General features: G+C 36.5%; 1 protein-coding gene across 1 annotated transcript in view; it reads right to left on the bottom strand.

Annotated features, from left to right (window-relative positions):
• DDX60L (DExD/H-box 60 like) overlaps nt 1-17,344 on the bottom strand; it is a 92,259-nt gene that overhangs the window by 20,811 nt on the left and 54,104 nt on the right. The window contains 7 exon segments of the mRNA XM_070505036.1: nt 2,890-2,990; nt 5,312-5,468; nt 6,881-7,028; nt 8,988-9,152; nt 11,971-12,095; nt 14,044-14,172; nt 14,696-14,800. Of these exon segments, the coding sequence (XP_070361137.1) occupies nt 2,890-2,990; nt 5,312-5,468; nt 6,881-7,028; nt 8,988-9,152; nt 11,971-12,095; nt 14,044-14,172; nt 14,696-14,800 (930 nt within the window).

Genomic DNA, 17,344 nt, shown 5'->3' on the forward strand with positions numbered 1-17,344 from the left:
GCTTAGGGAATCTAGGACCAGACCACACTCTGTTAATCATTACCCACACTGCCTCAGATATACCGTGAGGATCCAGGGCAGAGGAATTTGAAGCAAGACTTGAACCAGGCCACCAGAGGGGTGGCACAACAGTCCCAGCAAGAGACAGACAGGGCAACAGGTTGGTCTGAATATAGGCAGAACCAAGGCAACACTGATGTGGCAGTGAAGAAGGCAGGGAAAGGAAATAAAGAGACTGTGACAGCAATAAGGCCATTCTGATAACTAAAGCAACCCCAGGCTTTTGCCAAGAATGAGACTTTTGGAGACCTTGGGAGGTGGTAAATGCGTTTTTGTTTGTGGGAGGGAAGTGAATCATTAGGGCCCAGAGGGCAGACTGTGGAAGGCAGCCTACTCAATGGCTCCCAATGATCCCAACGATCACATCCTCCTGTATTCACAACCTTGTATAATCCCCTCTCCTTGAATGTTCAAGAAAAGCAGTTTCTTACAGGGAGAGCAAAAGTAACAAGTATTCCTCAGACAATAAAGTCCTGTGGGAACTTGAGTGACAAGAGGAAGACGCATAGGAGAGGATCCTGGCACATATGAGACACATCATAAATGCCATTTGAATGAATTAATTAATTAATTAAAAAAGAAAACAGAAAGACCCAAAGGAGAAAATGGCATGCTAAGCATAAAATCTACAAAAATATTTTCAATTAATACAGTAAAATGTATTATTTGTTTTAAAAGGCTGTTAAAAAATACATACTTGAGTCTGTGTTACCTGCTACACTAGGAAAAAAAGCACATTCCCATGGAACTACATTCCTCTACAAAAGAAAGTGCAAAAGATTGAGCCCACAGGGAAGAAGATGCACAGCCCCTAAGCAGACACTCAAAGAGATCTAGAGAAAGAACAAGGTTCGGACACAACCGAACAAAGTGACTGGAGTCAGCTCCTTGGCAACCAGCTTTGGACAAGATGCGGCAAGGAAGGTGGAGTCTCAGATATTCCCTTTGGTCTGTGTGTGTGACTGGATCATCTATTGGCACACATGTTTCTAAATAATAACACACTTGTAGAGTGAGACCATAAATCCACAGGTGGGTGTTCTTTCTTTCAAGCTTCCCTTTAAATATATAATACAGTGAATGTTTACTCCAAATTGAAAGACTTGTCAAAATATCGACATGAAACCAAAATATTGACTCAGCTAAAACTAAGACTGAAGATGTAGGATCATGATGAAATTGAACTGTGTTTGAAGAATTTTTGGTATAATTAATGTTGTGTTCTCAAATGCAAGCAACAGAACTAACACTTTCTGGTTATCATTATATGGCACATTCTTAGAGACAAACTATAAAAGATTTATAAACGTGATCAAAGTTTTCTGATTTAACTCATTTGCCCAGAGTCAACCCGATATTTGGGAAGACTAGATGGTGTGTAAATTCAAGGCCTGAGTTCCCAAAAAGGTCTGCCACTTGACTCTCTAGGAACAAACAAAACCCACTAAAGAAGAAAGGCATTTTCTGTTCTCTAAGAGATAATACCAAGTCATCAGAGTAGGATAACAAAACAATTTCATTCATATAAGGGCCGCAGTAAATAAACAACATTGGATTTCTTCCAGGAAAGAGATGTGGGTAAAGATGAGGAAAAAGGGGTCTTGAATTCTAAAGGAAACAAGAGTCCCTTAAGAGAAACTTCACTTACTGCTCAGAAACAGCAAGAGTTGAAAATTTCAGCCCAGGGGCTGGTCTTACTGTTTTTCAGCTCAAAAACTACATGTCGAAAGGTCATCTTGTTCTCACCTGCTTGAGAAAAGGGCAACACGGCTTTTAAAGCTTCAACAGCAATATCCTAAAAGGTCATGAAATGGGGGTGAACTCCTTTTCTCTGTAAAATCACAATCTCCACATTCTAATCTGGGAGAGTTTTATGATTTATAAGAGAAAAATATTAAGAATAAGAAAATATTTAAAATTTACATTTTGAGACTTGGTAAGTATCTTTTTTTTTTTTTTTTGCAGTGAGTGGAAAGAGGTAGTTTTTCTCTCTCTTCTGACTTGCAATATAGGATATCACACTTCTGTGTCATAAGGGAGATGAGAAGATGCTCAAGTGCATCATCGTTGTCCACTTGTCTCTGTATGTCTGTCACCTGGCCTTCCCCTTTTATTTTTCTTTCTCTCACCCTCACTCTTGTTTTTCTTTCATTTACCTCTCTTTCCTCCCTTGCCTTATAATACAGAACATATTTTTATTCTTGACATTTTATTGAGGAAGATTAGCCCTGAGCTAACTGCTGCCAATCCTCCTCTTTTTGCTGAGGAAGACTGGCCCTGATAACATCCATGCCCATCTTCCTCTACTTTATATGTGGGATGCCTGCCACAGCATGGCTTTTGCCAAGCTGTGCCATGTCCGCACCTGGGATCCAAACCGGCAGGCCCCAGGCAGCTGAGAAGTGGAATGTGCAAACTTAACCACTGTGCCACCTAGAAATTGATGATACCAAGTGCCACACACAGAAAAAGATGAATTGAAGGAAACAGATGATGCAAGAAATTTCAGAACATTTTACATACTCCCAGAAAAACAAAATAAAGGGGCGCTATGAAGGATCAAGAATCAGAACAGCTTTATATTTCTCAAGAAAAAGACTAAAAACTACACTAAGACTATTAAATCATTTAACACTAATTGTGAGAAAATAAGGAAGTAGATAAATCGAACGGCACGAAGCAATAAGATAGGAGACAACTGTGTTCAAAATCACTGTGTCACACAGAAAGTGGAAGGAAGGACATGAACTACAGCCTGTAAGCAGATAAAAACGCCACACGGTTCATCACAGCACACTCATCTTTCAGCAGTTGGAGTAAGAGAATTACCTGTCTATAATTTAAAGCATCCAGGTAGACTGAGTCTTGTGCAAGCACAACAGATTTACATGGCATGTGGATTCCTAGGGCAAGTGTTCCAGTAGCTGTCACTACCTACAGAAAGAATAAAAGAGTTCATTCAAAATGGAGCACATCTATAAGGACACAAGATATATTTCCTGCTCCACTCACTGAAAAGCTCCTTGAACTTTAACTAAACCGCATGTTATTAATGCTATGTACTAGCCACATTGTTCTTATTACTAGTCCCTGAATATACAAAGCACACCACTGCTTCAGGCTCTAATTGTTGCTGTTTGCTCTGCCTAAAATGGCTTCCTTCAAATCTTCATTTACAGGGTTCTTTCGGATCTCTGCAAAAATATCAAAACGGACTTCCTAGACCACCATTTCTAAAATAACCATGTTTACTTGCTCCTCCTAGACCTTAAGTATCATGTGTATCTAGTAGACGCACAATAAATAGGCATTCGATAAATGCATGAAGGAATGAAACACCAGCATACAACTTTCCTTAAGACAGGGTAATAACACATTTCCTTACACACTCTGGACAATCATCCTACCCTATCCTCACCCTTCGTTTATGGAGGTTTTATCTATTTAGTGTCAAAAGTTCATTAAAAAAATGGAACTGAAATCAAAAAATCACTTAAGCAGAAATTAGTAAAAGTTTATTGTGCACATACCAAAAAGACAGTGTGCAAACCGGGAGCACTCAAACCAAAACGTGGAAGGAAGCCCAGAAAGCAGCTTATTTACTGTGAAGGCAGAGAGTATTCATTCTTCACAGTGATTGGTTACAATGTTAGAATTTTCTTAAATGAAAGGTAATTGGTCAGTGGTTACCTCACATCAAGTTTGCGTAACTATTTGTCTCACTTATGATTCTCAGAGGCATAAGCAAGAAGGTATCCAGATCAAGTTAACCTTGCTTGTCTTGCAAAATAAGTTAAGTTTTGCTTGTACAACTAACTGGTTTCAAGTTTGGTCTCTATTTGTGTTTGATTTTGACAACAGATAACTGATCTAAGCAATTGAAGCATAATTCAGTTACATTTTTTTCCCTTATTTACTTTCCTAACATCCTATGTACCCACCCATCTATTTAATGCAGGGTACATACAATTGTCCTCTCTTCCTCTCAAATACATTGATGTTAATTTATGCCATAGTTATTTTAATTATTTAATGATATAGAGAAAACAAAAATACTTTCTAATTGCTATTTATAAACCCATCTAAATTCAACCCGTTATTTGTTCACAAAGTTCATCAATAAGAAAAAAAGATGGAAAGACTCAAATCACTAAAATTTAGCATTTAACTATAATGAGTACCATTTTTAAAGTTGTTCTGTGTAGCAAAGCTATCACTATTTCCAGAATAACACTTTTATAATAGTCAGGCTATTCATTCATTCATTAACTTTTATTGAGCAACTACTATGTTACAAGTTCTACAATACTGGGTGTGATGAATAAAATAGGTGAGATCCTTGCCCTCAATTAATAATCTTTATATAAACTCTTCTCTCTGGTTCTTGCCTTTAAAATGACCAATAAATTGTATATTTATATATTTTGTATAAACTGTATCTTGCATACATGCACACACACATACACACTAAAAGGAAAACTGAGCAGAGCTGTTCATGATATTTCTTTGTTTCACAGCCTTTATTTATGATATCCTATATTCCTTACTATTCTTTCTACACAACCCTTCACATACTGACACACATGTGCACAAGTGCATGCAGCCAATAAAGCTGGTGCCTGTTTTTACAAATCACTCAAAAAGAAAATTAACTGAGTAATCATATAAACATTCGTGGTGAAGTTATGGAGACCATCCCCACCTAAAACCAGAATGTTGCATCCTTCTGAGGCACATGAATACCGTGATAAACCCTTCCGCAAAAAGTATCTCAAACTGTCTTTTTGGTATGTGCACAAGTGTTTGATTATGAGCCAGCTATGGATTCCTTACCCTTTCCAAGTTCATTTAGAGATACCACAGCTATAAGCTTTGTATAGACTGTGTTAGTATAGGAAAAGCTTTTTCCAATTCCTGGAAAAGAGATGTTCTCCTCTTAGCCGACCTGAGGTTTATGACATTAAAAACAGGTCTGACCAAAAGTATGTCTTAGGCAGTATGTGTTTAAAGAAAGCAAAGGATTTCTTCCAGATTACCACAGCTATAATATTTCATTATAGGTATCATCTTTTAGTCTATAAATAATTTTAAATTCTCCTAATAAATGGACTAGATGGAGAAGCTATCGAGTGAGTTGTAATAAAATGACGCTTTGTTTAGATGAGATAAACAGTTGGTATAATGTTTCATATTTCACTGATATTCAACATCTTGTATGCATAGCTTTATTTTTTCAATGTAAAAAAATCACCTACCGTGATAAACCCTTCCGCAAAAAGTATCTCAACAAACTCTCTTTCCTTAAAATACATGAAATCGTGATGATAGCCAATACCCCTTTGTGCTAAAGCCTTCAGTTCTTCGCCTTTTCTCATTAATTGCACGCGTTTAAACACCACCTCCAAAGTCTAAAACAAGAAAGAACAATGGATAATGTATTTTATTTAATTTTAATCACAGGATATCAGAATCACAGGATATCACAAAGTGAGGCTGAATCACAGAATCACAGAATCATAAAGTGAGGCTGCTTTTTGACACCGACCCTACATGAGTATAGGTTATATTTTATGACACTGGAAGCAATCTTCCCATTTTTTCAACAGACTGTCTCGGAGAAGAGATCATCATAAACCGAAGGGAGAAGGGTGCTGTTTGTAAATAAGATGCCCCGGACAGGTTGAGTGTATGATCTGCTGTTGCCAGAAAGAGGGAGATGAATTCTCTACTGGACACTTTGGAGCCCTCTGCAGGCAGAGAGAGGCTTCTCCAAGAAGGCAGAGTGGTTCCCTACCCTCAATGATCGGAGAATTCTTATTTCCCACTGTGAATCACTCACAACTTATATCCAAAGCTTTAAAAAATATCCATACCCTGACAATCCCACTTCTAGGAATTTACCATGAGGAGAAAATCCAGCTGTCAGCCAAAATGTCCAAGGGACAGACTGCTTATAAGAACAAGAAAAAATAATGAAAATAACCTATGCAGCCGAGGGTCAGAAGATTGGTTGAAGAAATTATAGTCATCCATATCCACACACCATAGAGCTATCAAAATAATGATGTAGCTCTATTGTTGTTAATAAGAAATAAATAGCTAAGTGAGGAAAGCAGGTTAAAGACTAATTTATATAATATGATCTTATCTTATTAATAAATAAATATATGAAATGTCTAATTTGGGTGTAGGCATTTTTATAAGTCTCCACAGGAAAAAAATCTCGGACATGACTATCTCTGAGTTCTGACATTTTTTTATTTTTGTCATTTTGTATTTTCAGCCATTTCTGCAATGAATATAAATAACTTACATAATAAAAAAAATTGTTTAAATGCCATACCATATTTGGGTATTTCAATATCTGTTTAATGGAATGTCTTGGATGTCAGATAGAAGTCTCTGAGATCGGGACATTCTGTAGATATTATTCAAAATGTATTGTACCACACATACCCAAATATGACTAACATTAAAATACAGCATGTGGGACTGAATTCTAGAATCAGGCCAGGTAGTAATCCCGGATAGTAGAGGGAAATAAAAGAAGAGGTGGACACTTTCACAGGCAAACTACTCAGCAAGAAGAAATCACCTATAGAAATTTAACACATCAAATGCGGACAGTCATTGAAAACCAAGCAAAATAACACACGGAAATAATAATATTTCAAAGATATTGCACAAACACCACATTTCTAACAGGGATTTTACTTAGTGTCCAAAGATGATAGATTAAATGATCACCATGATAAAAAAAAAATCATGACTGACAAAGTATCATCATTCTCTGGCATCCTGAGCCAGTTTCCATGCTGACCTCAGTGTGCAGCGCATTGACATCAGCATACGAGCACTCCTCAGGGATTTTCAGAAACTCCTTCAAATTGTTGAGGATATTAACATATTCAGCTCCATATGTTAGTTTTAGTTTCAACTTCCTGGACTCTTCCTTGTCTTTTCCAAAGCTAGTATTTTAAAAAATAAAGTTTTAAGTAAAGAAACTTCATATTCAGCTACCACAAGAAGCTTAAGACTTCCCAGATGACCCTCCATCACCCAGATACTGAGTCTTATATGAAATGCTCCCAATCCTGATTTAGTCTCCTTTCTCACATGCACTTCCATGTTTGTCCTAGAAGTCATGGGCTCTCATCAGCAAAATGCCCTATATCCTCTTCCTTTTCTCTGCATGACCTTTCTCCCTCTTCCTATAACAGAAGTCTCATTCTTCTCAGAAGAACTGCTGTTCCTACAGCTCTCCACGGGAAAAGCAAGAGGAAAGCATGGCACAGTCAAGAACAAGTTGGCACATTTCTTTGGCTCCACTGACCCCTGGCACTTTAAATCTCCACGCTGGGACCAGAGACCCTCCTTGACTGGGCCTAAAAGGGAAACTGATTATAGCCCAAATGCCCTTTATTTTCATAGTCCATGTTGTTCATTACACATCCAACTTGAAATGTTGTTCCCAGTCCTGAAAAAGGTCTGACTAAAGAGAATCAGTAACTGTGAAGGCCTATAGCTCCAACAACTCTCTCTGAGGTCCCTTCCCTTCCCATGGGCCTGGGAAAATCTGCACAACAAACAGAAAGAAGACACAATCAGTGGTGGGATCAAGAGAGAGCCTGTTCTAGTCTTTGAAAAATATCCAAAATTAGGGAAGCTGTGGAAGCTGTTTCAATATCGAGGGAAGATTCAGTCATTCTTTCAACAAGTATTTATGAAGCAATGTGCCAGGCAATCTGCTAGCACTGGGGATACAAAAAGGAAAATGCACAGTTTTTGTAGGGGAACTGACAATCTAGGGAAAGGAAAGATATACGGACAACTGAAATACAGTGCTATAATTGCTCTAATGATTCAAACTGGAATGGGAATAAAAGAAAAAGAGCAATAAATCTACCCTGAGAAATCATTGTAAATTTCAGAGAAGATAGATTTTGAAGTGGAAAAAAAAATGTGTACAAGGTATACAGGTCAACAGAAAGGAAGGCCCTTCAGGTACAGATTCAGGTGATAGGAGCACATCACGAGTGGAGATCTGGACAAGACTGAGTCTTAGCAGAGAGGGGTAACAGGAAATGACACCACAAATGGAGGCTGGGACCAAGTCATGAAGAGCCTTGTGTACATTACTGAGCCTACACTTTATCAACTTTACTAGGCAACTAAGAGAGAGAGAGACGTTGTGCGTGGGGTACTTTGGTTAAATTTGCCCATTAGAACGATCACATCAGCAACTGCATGTCAGTTACATGGGAGGGGGTGAACCTGGAACAGGAAATCACATGGGAAGGTCTCTACAAGGGCCCAGAGAAGAGATGCCAAAGGCCTAACTGGGGCAGAGTAAGGGAATAAAGACGGAGAGGAAGGCATGGAGAGAAGAAACATTTGGTCCATAGAACAGTCAGACAATGTCAGTCAATGTCTTAATTAGACATTGGGAACAAGGAAGAGTAATCACCACAGTGAGGTGCTACCTCAGCACAAAATTGGTATAGTAATTCATTCTATAGGCCTTTCTTTGCTCACCCACTGTGATACTACATCAGGGAAACCTCCACATTGTGACCTGAGGGGACAAATGTAGGCTATGGTCAAGTTGGCTGAGGCTCTCCTAAGAGACATTGTTCACACGTGTGGAAAAGATGAAAAGTTTTGAGAGTTGAAATGACATACTGTCAGGTCAGATAATCTAGCTAGGCTTGCAGGCTCTGGTCCTACCCCTCCTGATTCCTAAATGAACCCTATCTATACACAACTAAGAGGCACCCACCCATCCACCCCTCCAGATTTACTCTATTTGCAAACAAAGTGAACCAGTAACAAGAACCCCTTGGTGGCCCAGTCTGCATATGTTTCTGACAGTGTCTTATGAAGTACTTCAAGCCCTTATTGGCCAATTTATTTAAGTAAATACTTACGTTTTCTTTAGTCTTTTCACATTATTTTCAGCTTTGGTAAGTTTTTTATTTATATCATGGGCATAGCTATGACATTGGTCAGTCTGGCTACAGCTTTTTCTCTCTGGGTTCTCCAAAAAAGCGCACACGCTTTTAGCTCTTTCTTCCACATCAACACTCTTAAAACTTGAAACAAGAAGAATGCCTTTAAAAGACTATTTTTCCATTTAGATCATATTTCCATGTACCACTATCATAAGTAGCTCATTGGGGAAATGTTTTGGCTGAATGTACCTAATGCCCAGTACCATTGTATTCACTCTAAGTTGGGTCCACCCAAGGAATTTTTTCAACATTACTTGTGAGGCCATGGACTTACTACCAGCTTCATAATGCAGGCTTTGAAAAGGAATGTTGTTTCGCTGATCAAGATTAAATAGGTGTCCTGGAGAAATAAAGACTAGTAAAATTCTATGTCAACTATATCTCAATTAAAAAGAAGACTAGGAAAATCACAGTCTAATGTATGTGATAAGAAGATTTGATATATAAACAAGGCAAAAATAATAATAGCAGAAAATTACAAAGTGCTTACCAAGTTCCAGGCACTGTTCCATGTGGCTTAAATATATGAACTCATTTAATCCCCACTATGACCTTATAAGAAAGCTACTATTATTATCTCTGTTTTGCAGATGAGGAAACAGATTCCAAAGGAAATTTTAAAACTTATCCAAGATCACATAGCCTAATAAATGGTAGATTTGGGATTAGAACCCAGGCAACCCAATTCCAGAGGCCATGTTTTATTATCACAATGCTAAATTTGCCTCCCTGTTCATAGTAATACAAGTTAACATGCAATATGTGTAAATTACTGGTTACAAATGATATCTTACATGATGGCATTAAATGGTTTCATCTACTGCTTTAAAGCAAACAAATCAACCAACCAAGGTCACCTAGAAATACCTTCCCTTCTTCAATCCCTCTGATAATGTTTGTCCAAATCCAGTGTAAAACAAGGTCTTGTAGTTACACCTGAACCAATCACATTTTCAACTATTGAGTTGTGTTTTATAAATAGTATCTCATTTAATTCTCACCTCAATCTAATGAATTAGTTATTACTATCTCCATTGTTCAAATGATGCTCAAAGACAGTAAGGAATTTTCCAGAAGTCACATAGCTAATGGAGGGAAGAGCTGGGATTTAAGCTGAGGTCTGAGAGAGCGTGCTCTTAAGCACTCTCTACATGGGCATTAGACACTAAACACACACCTTGCCAGCACCATGTATTTCTTCCAGAGTCCAGATTAGGGAAGTGTTTCAGGAGGTCATCAGGAAGACATGATGGCCAGTTTGACATGAGAGCTGGACCTGAGCAATTGGATGCTCCCACCCCCTCCCCTGTCTTTGGAATATGTACTCAGCTTGCCTTCCCCACTTCCAGAAGTTGCGCCAACAATACAGCCTTGAGGTAGTAATGTGGTGATGAGACTATCTGGACTGTGTACGTGAGTAAAGCCAGTTAAGGACACCTGTTTATGTGAGTGAACCCAGCAAAAGCCTCTATATAAACTTTTAAGATTTGATGGGCAGGTATGGAAATCTATTCGTCTTGTGGCCATCCAAGACAAGCCTCATACATAAGTTCCCTTACTTATTAAACCTTCCGCCTACCAATCTGGAGTGCTCTGCCTTTTTCTTCAGTCTTTCCTTGCCCAGCTGGTATAGGGGTCAGTTTCAGATTAAACCCGGAAGCTTCGAAGAGGTTGTGCAGGAAGCTGGCTGGCTAACTTGAGCCTAAACCAATCATCACACAGAGTTCTCAATGCCCCAGTTGATGAGACTTAGGATTTCTTTAGTATATTTTACTGAAAGTTTCATTGCAACTTGCCAAAATCCCATTACCAGATATTGAAAATATTTAAGTATTTTATAAAACAATTTATTTTAAAATTTTAAATTTGTATGAGTACATAAGTAACAAAGCCAGTTCCTATTTAGATTCCTATCTCGAAGTTACACCTACAGCTCTGCCGGAGATACAAGAATACATTTGTTTGTAACTAAAATTGAGAGCCACACTAGAAAGCAATCTAGGTAAATATTGTCATGTGTTGGCAGAATACCTCATTTATTAACTTTGGCCCAATCACAAAGAGGAAGGAGAAATTTTCTTGCAATTCCCCAAATTTGTGTCCTCAGCCATACTTTTTATTTCTACCATCATCTGGTTTTAGTTAACTACCACCAACATGGACATTGAGATATATAACACATATGTGGCTTTAGTGCTATCATTTAAGATAGCTACATGTATATGTGTTTGTGTATTTGTCTATGCATATAATTTATTACCATTGGATCAAGGTGCTGGGAATTTATTTTACACAAAGCTTTCACAGTTAAAATAATTAAAAGTTATCTTGATTAAATAAATTATTCTGCTCTAATGCCAAAGTTGTTACCAGAGCTGATCCAGGGTACAAAGTATAATCCACTTGATAAATTCCACTTCAGTTCTCTTTATCAAAGTTAGACACTTAATATCTATTCAAGCTCTTTGTCTTATAGCACATAGTATTCAGATATGCTTCCTGGTTTTAGTTTTCCTAACTATAAATTAAAAGCCAAACATACCAATAAATTGTGAGCCCTTTATATGCTTTACATCTGTACATGAATATGCAATTTGATTGCTAAAGGAGCATTTCTAAAGGTGCAAATTCAAGTTATGGTTGTTTTTTTATAGGAAAACTAACAAAGCTAAAAAGGTCAAAATAATCGGGAGTCAAGGAATTAAAAGGGCGATAAGCACAAATAATTTCACAAGGATTTCTTTAAAAATAAAATCTACCCATGCTGGTTTTGTAAAGATATTCGCCAAAACAGTAAAAGTTTGCTCACTTCTACTCACTTTCTATGAATGAGATTAGTTCAAAATAGAATAAAATAAAAAATTCTCACACTCCCAAAAATTAAGCTTCAATAACTTACCAAAAAAATATCGCAGGCAACTTATCCATTTGTCTTAACTTTTCAACAAGAAGGGGAAACATTTTTACCATATCGTCTGAACTTCACACCAAATTAGGGCTAAGCTTCTTCAGTACTCTTTTGGCCTAGAGTCGCAAATAAAAAATGATTTTTAAAAAATAATTTGCTTAAATAGGACAAAAAATGGAATTATTTAATTGGTTGAACTTTGAAGTATTCCTCAGAGAAAATTTTTTGTGAGTTTTTAAAAATATTTCTTTTAAAATGTATTCTCAAGTTATGTTAAAAAGTCAACAGAGTAATAGATAAGTCGGTCTAAATGAATATTTTTCAAAATGTAGACTGGAATAGATACACGATATTCTGAAGGTACTACAAATGAGTCAAGAGGATAAAGATTATTCAGCAAGTGTTGCTGCTTCACCTGTTGGAGAGAGTGACTGAAGTTCTCACCTTTTATTAGAGAGTAAAATAGCTTCCAAATATATTAAAGAGCATAGAAAATCAATGATAAAATAGCCAGAAGAAAACGTAAGAGAGTATTCATGACTTATCTGGATAGGAGCAGGTTTTTCAAACTTAAAGTAATAGAGAAGCCACCTGAGAAAAGTTCAATATATTGCACTCTATAAAAATTAGAAACTTCCTCATGTGGCAAAAGAAGAAAATCAAAATGTAGAAAGTCATCAAAAACCTTGAAAAAATATATAGATGAGGAAAAAATTTTTATGCAATATGACACAAAATCATTCTTTATACACAAAAAAACTTGAAAAAAAATCACATTTTTTTTAAAAAAAGAAGGAACAGCCCATTGATAGTATCATAAATAATGGTCCAATGAAACAGACTCTTTCATAAATCACCCATTGCTGAGATTTTTTTCTTTATAATTTTCTGTGTTTTGTAATTTTTCAACAGGCAAAATGAAAAACTTTTAAAATAAAAAAGAATTTTTAAACTACATTAACCAGTAGCTTGTAATAATATAGAGAGATGCTTACATTATAACACTTAACTGAAAATTCAGGATATGAGTTACAAAAGGGACTGGACAGAAGTGCAACAAATTGTTTACCTCAGAGCGACGAAATTGCAGGTGGTAATTTTTATTCTACTCCTCCAAATTTTACAATTTTCTATAAAGAGCATCTACTATGTTTTTAATAAGAAAAGAAATAAACATGATTTTACATCAAAAAAATTAACACTAAATTCCTTTACATAGTCTACAATAGAAAATCTTTGGTAAAACAAATAATAATGTGCTATCATGAATACATTTTCTTAATACAGTCGATTTTCCTTTTTAGGCATCATTTGGGAGGGGTGGAAGGCGGGCAGGACTTTGGTTTCCAGTTTGTTCCTGGTTAACAGTTAATGGAATATAATATTATTTGCCAAAAACATAGGCTAAAATACCTGCTGTAGTAGTATTTCCTGACATCAATACCATCTTTAACTTTATTTCTTTTATCACTGCAGTGAAAAGGGCAAATAAACATGGCACATAGTCAGTAGACAAGAATCAAAAGTCCACCAATCTTAATGCTCAAGGATAACTCCTTCTCAGAGTAGCCACTTAAGAGTTTGTCATCTGCCAATTTGCCTGAGCCTCTTTCAAATATATTTATATTTCCTCCTCTATCGTCATTTACATGAGTTTCAGACATTGGTTATCTTTATTTATAATTTCTTTTTATTTGTCCAAAACATATTTAGGGTAGCTCCCCTACTAACTCGCAATCATCTCAACTATTATTATTCTGGAGCCAGTCCTTTTTCTGTGAAAGCAACATCAACAATATTGATTTCTATATTAACTGGTTCTCCGTTTTTAGTTATCATAACAATCTGAAGGAGTCAAAAGGCTATTGCACATGTCATAGTGGGCACTGGGCTAAGAGATGAAACCACTACCCTCCCTTTTTTTTCTACCTTAGACTCACTGAGTAACATGTTTAAGTGAAATTTCTAAAATGAAAAGTGAAAGAAAAACTGGCATTGGCTAAGTTATATAACTCCAAACAGTTAACAATTGAGAGGATCTTTGCCCCAAAGTGTGAAAATTACCTTCTTTACTTTGCCATTTTTAATCCAACGTGTTAGTTCTGCCTTTAAGTTTTCTTCGTATTTTCTAGCATCCAATTTTTTAATGACTATTTTATTCTTAAAAAGAACAAATTCCTCTGGACTCAATTCCTTGGGAAAAAATTACCACAAAATTAAGTCAAATTATGCAATCTACATAAAAAATACAATTATATATTTAAATTTACAAATCTCCTTAAACCAAATTGCAAACTCCTTGAGGATAGGGGTTGTTCAACATCTTTTCATCTCCCCATAACTTCTAATACAAAAACCTATGATGATGGATGAACTCTTCAAAGGAAAGAATATAGAACAAAGCCAAGGAAACAATGAAAACTGACAGAGAGAAGAAAGCATAATGAGAGAAAATAGAAGAATATAAATCCAAAAAGGGAACCAAAGTATCACAAGTGCTAAAAAAAGAAATATTTTCAAGAATTATAGGATATTCTATATTACGAAATGTAAGAAAGTCAAGAAGAAGAATGTCTGGAAAGAAAGAATAAATTATTTCCAATGTCAACTTCAATTTTAATTTAGAGAATAAGTGTGCTTAAGTAGAATAATTTTCCCATATTCTTCAATAGCATTAACTAAAGTAGTTTCCATGCATACATATTCATATATTTACCTGAGCCCTGGGCCAAGTTTCCCAGACTTGAACCATGGTATCATAAAGTTGGACACTATCTTGAGGGGAAAGCGTAAGATCAGAAGGGAAGCCATACTTTTCGATCTGTGAAGAAATAAATTAATTAATGGATGGATGGATGAATGAATGAATAAACTGGGAATACTTACTTTCTTTCATTTCATCTTATGTCATATCCTATGTGTCATGTCTCTATTCATGAATCCAGAGACATTAAAGGGCAATAAACTAAAATATTCTACCCCTGCAAGGATCTAACTGTTAACAAAATCTTAACCAGGAAGTATCCCTAACCCGCTGAAGCAGAAAAACCCCAGAGTCCACTAATAAGTTTTCATATTATTTCCTAAGACTAATTGAACTAGACAACAAACTGACACTTTATGAAACATCTCTAGAACACCGTTGACGGTCCTAGGCAGTTGGAAAATATGAACACTCTCAGTGTGGTCTCAGTTGAAACTGAAATTGAAATGTTTTTACAAATAAAGATGATTCTATGATCATGCAAAAAGGGATAAAGCTTTGTTAGATAGAGATTCAATATAAAAGCTGGGTGAACCTCATGAAAACAAAGGCTCTCAGACAATCTTAAGACACCTTAAGAAATCTCTCCCCCGACGGCTAGCCAGGTTACTGAGCTGGTTCTGTCTTAAGCCTTGAGAACATGTGCACTACTTATTCCTCTCACAAAGGCTTTTAATGTTACTTATGGGCCAGGCACTGCTTCAGGAACAAGAAAAAAAATCCTGCCCTCAGAGAGTGCATTATAGATTCCTGGAGTTTCAAACACCACTACTCCTAATCTATTGTGTGCAAAAGGGCTAGAATAACAGCTCTCAAACCAGGACCTTTGAAAAAATGTTAAGGGTAGACAGTCCATGGGAAATACCCTATCAAACACAGTTAACCGAGAAGCTTTACTTCAAGACCTCTGTTATGTTAATGTGCACTGTGAATCTCCAAGAAAGAGACATGGCATTACACTTTTCCCCAAGTTATCTGAAGAAGAAACCACAGTGTTAAAAAAAGTACCTATTACCAGGTCATGGAAGATTGGAGCTACTGGACTAAAGGAGACACTCCAAAAATAACAGAGTTCGGAAAGAATTGAAGAGATGTTTGGTGCAGTGGAAAGCGTAGCATACTTGGAGTTCTAATCATAGCTCCAACTACAAGCTCCTTGGGTTTTGGTTTTTCTCACCTATAATATGAGAATGACAACATCTGCACTGTAGTCTTTCAGGATTGTGGTGAGATTCAAAAGAGTTAAATATATTAGGATTTTCTTTTCATACTATGCTATGCAGCATAAATATAAAGAACCATCATTTAACAACTTTCACATTGGATCCATGAAGTTAGCTAGATGGTAAGGACTACATTTAAATAGACCAGTAAATGTGCACACTGTCTTGGAAAGTGAGGATTTCAGTATCTCATAAATTACACCTTGTGGGTGACTACACAGTCTGTCCATGAGACTATCCCTTTCTTAAGTAATTAGTTTTCTAAGAATTATCAGGTTCTTACTGATGTTATGTTTCTATTTTGGTTTCTGGAATAATAGTGATGCAATTTCCAAAGTGTCTCTCATCCTTTTACAGATGCCATAGTTTCCTCATCTTTAAAATAGGGATAATTTGGGGATAATCCACATGTCACAGTTTCATTGTGAAGATTAAATGAGATAATGTATATAATACACTATTAAAATGCCTGGTGCTTTTTTAGTATCCTACCTGTAAAGATGATTAATTATCAGCTTACAGATACTCTCTCAGTTCATCAACTCTATCACTAAAAGGGTATACTAAACTCAGTTGCTCTCTCCTGCACAGATAACTAGCTGGTATACCTTAAACTGACCTAAGTGATATAAAAGATGATACACAAGAGAAAAGATCATTGGTTTCTATTACATCTTCATTCATAAACATAACTATATCATACCACAATGCTCATATTTTATTTTGAAAAAATAAAAATGAAATAAGATAAATAATGAGTCCAAAGTCGCAGGTGCTGGTAAGCATTTATGAACTGAGTGGAAAGAGACTGGAAAGCAGTTCTTCCTAAGACTGCCTGGTGCTGACAGCTCCTCAGGGAAATGAGCAGCTATTCTTTTAAAGCAGAGTAATTCGTAGTGAAGATTACGCAGCTCTTCTCTTTGCCCAGGAACAAGTCACATGTAGACTGAAGGCAATCTCTCATCACAGCTGGATTAAGGAGAGCTCACTCATCCTGCTCCATCCCTTCCTTTTTGAAACTATTTCCGTGAGAGAATAAGAGAGGAGAGGATCAAAGTTGGATGCGTTCCCTTTCATTCTTCTTTTTTGCCTCAATTTAATCTGTTCCCTTCATGATCGAGCAATTTCAACTTCGTCTTATGTAAATACACACCTCAGAAACTTAACCACAGTTGTCTAAACATTTAAAAAAGCATAGGTCTCTGTATCTATCCCCAGGTATGATGTAAGAGTCAAGATTTAAGAAGACTCCTACAAGAGCACAGCCATTCGGGGTCAGAAGTCATACAGGGTCAGAGCACACTGTAGTGGTTACATTGCTTTCCAGTTACTCTATTAATAGCTACTGAGAGTAGAAAAAGGCACGTGGCCCAAAATG

This window comes from Equus asinus, chromosome 3 (assembly GCF_041296235.1).
Source record: "Equus asinus isolate D_3611 breed Donkey chromosome 3, EquAss-T2T_v2, whole genome shotgun sequence".
NCBI lineage: Eukaryota > Metazoa > Chordata > Mammalia > Perissodactyla > Equidae > Equus > Equus asinus.